General features: G+C 36.8%; 1 protein-coding gene across 5 annotated transcripts in view; it reads left to right on the forward strand.

Annotated features, from left to right (window-relative positions):
• LOC107682850 (beta-1,3-glucosyltransferase-like) overlaps window positions 1-6,442 on the forward strand; it is a 73,104-nt gene extending 66,662 nt beyond the window's left edge. For 3 of the 5 annotated variants that reach the window (XM_016478974.1, XM_016478988.1, XM_016478995.1), the window contains exons 12-15: window positions 1,030-1,129; window positions 1,271-1,390; window positions 4,310-4,454; window positions 5,947-6,442. In XM_016478974.1, coding sequence (XP_016334460.1) covers window positions 1,030-1,129; window positions 1,271-1,390; window positions 4,310-4,454; window positions 5,947-6,105 — 524 coding nt within the window. In that variant the 3' untranslated portion in view covers window positions 6,106-6,442. The remainder of the gene's footprint in view (window positions 1-1,029; window positions 1,130-1,270; window positions 1,391-4,309; window positions 4,455-5,946) is intronic. The other 2 variants (XM_016478981.1, XM_016479001.1) reach the window with 2 other exon arrangements.
• The last annotated feature ends 227 nt before the right edge of the window (window positions 6,443-6,669 follow it).

Consider the following 6,669-nt stretch of genomic DNA (forward strand, 5'->3'; position numbering starts at 1 on the left):
TATATATATATATATATATATATATATACACACACACACACATATGTAGGTGTGTGTTTATGTAGGTATATGTGGATTTATACACACACACAGGCAAATAACCAACAATAATTTCCATTAAAAATAATAAGTTATTAATTGTTTATTAATTTATTTGCTTTTATGAATATATAAATAATTTAACAATTATATAATATTTGCCTTAACTCATATTTGTATTTGTTTTATGAATATATAATAAAATAACTTTTGTGGACCTTGGTGGAAGTAAAGTGTTGAATTTCTTAGATATGCAGTTCAGTAAATAATTCTTTCTGTCATTCCAGTTGAAATTAAATTCGAGTTCACACTCATGAACTGAAAGGGAGTCAACTCTGAATTATGCCCAGTCCTGATGTACACACTGTCACACCTCAGGATGGCTGCTTCTTGTTCCCCTCATCGCTGTCTTGAGGGAGGATTTAACTGGTGGCTGCAGGCTATCCGAGCACACTACAGGGGCCTGTGATATTTGTTGCGGAGAGGGTCCTGTTCTCCCTGTGAAGTCTGACAGCAGCACATCTTGTTCTGCTCTCTTCCTATGGCCTTCATTGTCGCTGATGCTTTAGTGCTTTTTTCACATTACTTTCACCAGTGCAGTTTCTTCATTCTACTTCATTCATTGTCCTCTGACGGTGCACATTGTCTATTCAATATCACAATCTGATTGTTTGCTTAGGAAACATTGTGATATCACATCACGTCATGTCTACGGTACTTATCCGAAGAGTACATAATGGATATATAGCATCCCGTTCTCATTCCATTTCCCATTCAGGCTGTGGACGGACAGCGTGTTAATTTGCAGTTTCTTCGGACAGCTGAATGACAGCGTTGAGGTGTGAAGATCTCAGCAAAGTCAGACAAAGTCATTTCACCTTTGGGTATTAAAAAAACATGAGGTAGCTGGATTTGGAGGACATTTAGTAGAGGATATGACAGGTGCTTGCTGACTTTAACAACACATTAAGTAAATTTTTCTGCTTGCAGGTCACTGTGGGAAAACATTCGCCATCTTGAGGAGATTTTTGAGCAGTCATGTGCTCAAAACCGATTGGCTATTGATTGTGGATGATGATACTCTTATAAGGTAAGGCTATTCGGCTGTCAGTTTGTGTACATGTAGGCAATATGCCTGTTTTCTGGAAAATGGCATGATTTTACAAGGAATCTGTGGTGTTTGCAACAATTCACACGTTAGTGGGTGGCAAAATGTGTTTGGTTCTCACAGCTTGCCCAGACTGCAGGCCTTGCTGAGCTGCTATGACTCCAGTGAGCTGGTGTGTCTGGGAGAGCGTTATGGGTATGGACTGGGTCAGGGAGGATACAGTTACATCACTGGTGGTGGGGGGTGAGTGCCTGCTACACACTGAAAACAGCCTTTTGACATTAGTTGACAATGTGTTCTGGACACTTTTTTAAGAATAAATAAAATTTGTTATAAAATTAATTTTTACAGATGTTATAATTTAAAGATATTGGATATTTTATTATGCATGCTCATTTCCTCTATTTTTACATTTAGATTGCCTTTGTCATACTCGTCGAACAGTCTTCTGCAAATCTATTATACATCTATGAATGTTTATTTTTCATACTGTATTTTGCAATATTGTGATGCATACACTTATAGCTTTTAAGAGCATTGATTTTCATTTGGTGTACTGTGGTACTGTGTACTAATGGTGTACTGTAAATACATAATTTGGTGCAAATGCAAACACTTATCAGTAGTGTAAGTCCACTGCCATTACGACTGAGGAACATTACAATTTACGGAAGTGATGACAAAATGCGCTAACCACAATTGGAACCTGAGCTCTCTAATTTGGCCCCCTACAGACAAATGCCCACATGCTGTGCAATTTGCTAGCATATTTGGAAACAAGTCCAGCAGAAATGAGCTTACCGTAAGTGACTGTGTTGTTAGTGCACATGCAACAACCTCTTGTGTGAGATTCACAAACCCTGCAATGACAAACAGTGGCGCAAAAACGGGGTATGCAGTATATGCAGTGCATAGGGGCGCCACACATTTTGCCAAAATCATTTTGTGAAAATCTTCTTTAATAAAACATTATAAATAATCAAAAGCTTAGATATTAAAAATAATTAATTTTATTTAACGGTTTTTAGCATTTTAATGAGTTCAAAAATGTATTTATTATAAACTTATTAAGACGCGGAACGGCCGTATCTGCGACCACAACAAACGGGAGACTTTTCAGACGCGCACTTCAGCTGCTTGCCCTCAGCACCAGGCGCGAGTCAATCGAATGCAGAAAAGGTACATGTGCCAAATGAGCTTCAGTAGAACAACATGGAACTGCGATCTGATGAGATATTGTTATGTGCCAGTAAAACAAACTTTCCTGTCCTGCAATTCGAGATCACAATAGGGCACAAGATGATAGGCTATGTGATTTTTTTTGTATAATTTAATGCACAAGTAGGCCAAATGTGAGCACAGTGCAGTTAAATGTACTAGAAAATATGTGCTAATTTTTCGTTAATTTGTAAAGTAAGAAAATGAAACCATATTTAAATGCATGAAAAGAAAAACTTTTACATTCTTACATTATTTTCCTTTGTACAGAGCTTGATTTAGGTATGACAAAAGTGCTGCAATGAATTCATTTTGACAACTAATAGAATGTTAAACACTGACTGATAACTTTTCAGAGTTCATTGAGTATATAAAATTCAGTGAAGGTTGACTATAGTTATCTGCATGTCTCATTCATGAGTGGGCCTATGCAATGATGGAGAAAAAGATTTTGGTGGTGTTAAGACCCAGAACCAAGCTTACTGAGCAATAAAGCTATAGTGAGCCCTTTTATTAAAATACCTGGAGCCTAGGAAATACAAAAATAAAACAAATTGTCATTCACTCTGTATTACTTGATGTAATTCACAACTATTTCAATTACAATTAAGTACAAATTAATATTCAGTTGTGTTTTAGGGGAAACACATGTTTGTGAATGGGCATTTGATTTACATTTGAAAGAAACTAACATTGGATACAAACTAGCCACTTTTCACTGAAAATTGCCATTGTAAATTAAAAAAATTAAATAAATGCAGATGTTCTTTAAAATACATTTTACTATATACAAATGTGCAAAAGTATTAATAATTTTGAGGCAAATTATATATATATTGAAGTGAAGTGAAGTGACATGTGGCCAAGTATGGTGACCCATACTAGGAATTAGTGCTCTGCATTTATCCCATCCAAAGTGCACACACACAGCAGTGAACACACACACACCCGGAGCAGTGGGCAGCCATTTTTTTTTGCTGCGGCGCCCGGGGAGCAGTTGGGGGTTCGGTGCCTTGCTCAAGGGCACCTCAGTCGTGGTATTGAAGGTGGGAGAGAGCGCTGTACATTCACTTCCCCCACCTACAATCCCTGCCGGTACGAGACTCGATCCCGCAACCTTTGGGTTACGAGTCCGACCCTCTAACCATTAGACCACGACTTCCCCCAAATTACCTAACTAAATAAAAAAATGTTAAAAATTAAGAAAAAAAAATGAAGAAAAAAATGTGTTCTACTGTCTGGGGTCTGCCATCAGGAGTTAAAGGGGATGTTATGTAACACACTTTTCTTTTCTTTTTTTCACTTTTTACTTTTTTCCCTATGGTATTAAAAAGGGCAAGGGGGTTCAAACCTTTGTCACTTTTTTCACTCCTGATGAGTTTGTATCCTTCCATGCACAAGCTAGTAATGGGATTTTGGTCATTGACTTGCAGAAAGTTTTCTGCGCAAGTTAGTGTTAGAGGCTACTAGAATACAGGGGGGCGCCGACACTGATCTTGCTTACCCCTCGGCAAATGTGCAGTTGCGCCCCTGCCTATAGGCTAAGCGCCATTCACACAGAATGCGCTTTTGTGTTGACAAAGATGCGACGCGGGCAGTGGAATAGGTAAAACATGCAAGAAGATGGGAGTGAACTTCTTTTAACTTGACTTTTTTCACTCCTGATGAGTTTGTATCCTTCCATGCACAAGCTAGTAATGGGCTTTTGGCCATTGACTTGCAGATAGTTTTCTGCACAAGTTAGAGGCTACTAGAATACAGCGAGGCGCCGACACTGAACTTGCATACCCCTCGGCAAATGTGCAGTTGCGCCCCTGATGACAAACCAATATTTCCTATCACAGTGCTCAATAAAGATCTATTCAATTTGTGCATGACATGTTTTTGGACGTCCTGCATTGGAGAAGTCAAGTATCCAGTGTTGCTGGTTTGTGTCTCGTACAGGATGGTGTTCAGTCGAGAGGCAGTGGTCCAGCTGTTAGCGAGCGGCTGTAAGTGCTACAGTAATGATGCTCCTGATGACATGGTTTTGGGAATGTGTCTCAATGCTCTACGAGTTCCTGTCACACACAGTCCCCTCTTCCATCAGGTACACACACACACACACACACACACACACACACTTTTTACCTAATCTAAATGAGGATATATCATGGACTTTTATTTTAGATTTAGCTAACTATAATTGCTATAGGCTAAACCTGACCCTAGAACCATTAAAATAAAGCTTTTTTTTTTAATACAAAAAAATTTACTTCTTTTTTTACTTTAAAAATTTTTTTAATTCATATATTAAAGTAATTAGTAGTTTTCCTAACTACTCACTGTTGCATAGCTAAATTGTTATTTTGTATTTTTTATTGCTACAATAAAATAAATATTAATAATGTTAATAATTCATTTGAATTCAATATTATTATTAGTAGTAGTAGTAGTAGAAGTATTTTTAAATGTATTTATTTTCAAAGTTACCCAGCTTTTTAGAATGTTTTTTTTTCAGCATTTTTGTCCCCAAAAGTGTAACTATTTAAAAAATATATATTTTTCCTACCCACACACTGTTGACATTATTATTATTATTATTATTATTAAGTTGGCTTGAAAAAGCCAATTTACTAATCTTCTTCTTCTAGCTATACCACCAAACTCGGGTCAGACCTTCAGACTGGTCTGAAGTTAGTTGCTATATCTTTTCTAACTGATCCGGCTTATGGTTTTTCAAAAACCAGACTATCAAAACCACCAAAAATCCCATAGACTTTCATTGAGGGGGTAAAAACTTTTATTCAATGAGATATATGGTGTATTTAAGCTGAAAAAACAGCTGACACCAGCCTAAGATGGTTGGCTGCTTTGGCTGGTCTCCCAGGCTGGTTTTAAAGTGGTTTTTTAAGCCACTTTTTGGCTGGTCTTAGCTGGTCAAGCTGGGAGACCTGCTAAAAGACCAAGCAAGCTTAAATCAGTTACTTTCATCTTAAACCAACATACCATGTCTGCTTTTTAAACTACGCATTTGTGTGAGCAATGAATTTTGTGCATTTTTTAAAAAAGGATTATCAAATTTTAATACATTTTAGTACAGATGATACAGGTTTCTGTATATTTCCTGAACTCCATTAATAATTAAAAGTGCTGATCTTTTTAGATGGTAAGAAAGTTATCCAGACATGTTCATTCTGAGTTATTTCTGGAAAAGAAATAATTGCATATAATATCGCTTTGTGTGTCATTTCTAAACTCATCTTCTTCATTACTTTGTAAGAAGCAGTCTTGATATGCTCTGTATATCAAACGTTTATCTTTCCAAGTAATTTATGCTAGCAGAGAGGTTGTGTCACTGAAGGTCTTAAGCAGTGCTGTACAACCAAACTTTTATTTAACACCGACTTCCACTACTTTTATAAGACCCATTTGAGTTCAATCAAACCTCACATCATTTTACCAGTGTGTGGGGAGATGTTCTTTTCCAGAGATGTTTTCTTTTAATGTACCAAATAACAGAAAGTTAGTAACAGTAGTAGTTTCATTAGATAACACTAATCATATCTCCTCCTGTGTTTCATTTTTTTATTCCATCTCAGGCTCGTCCAGAAGATTACGCAAAGGAGTTTTTGGCCCACCAGACCCCCATTTCCTTTCACAAACATTGGAACATAGACCCTGTTGCGGTGTTTAACAAGTGGTTGCTGAACGACAAACACACAGAGGGACTACAGAAAAGCACTAAGGAGGAATTATAATGTCTGCGTTTGTGTGTGCGCATGTGTGAGAATAGTAATGTGCGTATGTCTGATCTGTGTCATGCGTCATTCATTCTTGAATGTTTTCTATATGGTGAATCTTGCACAAACATGAATGAAAGGGTGCCTTCTGGTCTGTGTGAATGTCCTTAACTGTGTTTTCTTAGGAGTTGCATGTCTTCAATGTATGTTGGAGAAACATTTCTGTAGTATTTATATTACGCGATTATCATGACCTATTCAAGGTTATTTGTAGGTTTATTTTTAAACACTTTTGTTTTCTAAAAGATTTGAATTATGTGTGAATTATAATATTGGAATTTATGATAAACTTTAAATCCTGTTGCCTTAAATCTGTTTTTGCAGTGTCCTTATTTGTGTCCCAGCTGCATCTCATAACTAAAGAGAATGTCATGAAGATGTCATTTCACTTTAGTGGCAATGAATAGGTTCTTTTCATTGCCATTAAAGTGAAATAAATTAACACAAATATAGCAGCCTGAGAAAAATGCTAATTTCAGAAGAAAATTTCAGATGGCACTTAGAGGCTTTTGCATCTGAACT

The sequence above is a fragment of the Sinocyclocheilus anshuiensis genome, unplaced genomic scaffold (genome assembly GCF_001515605.1).
Source record: "Sinocyclocheilus anshuiensis isolate Anshui unplaced genomic scaffold, SAMN03320099.WGS_v1.1 scaffold1170, whole genome shotgun sequence".
Taxonomy (NCBI): domain Eukaryota; kingdom Metazoa; phylum Chordata; class Actinopteri; order Cypriniformes; family Cyprinidae; genus Sinocyclocheilus; species Sinocyclocheilus anshuiensis.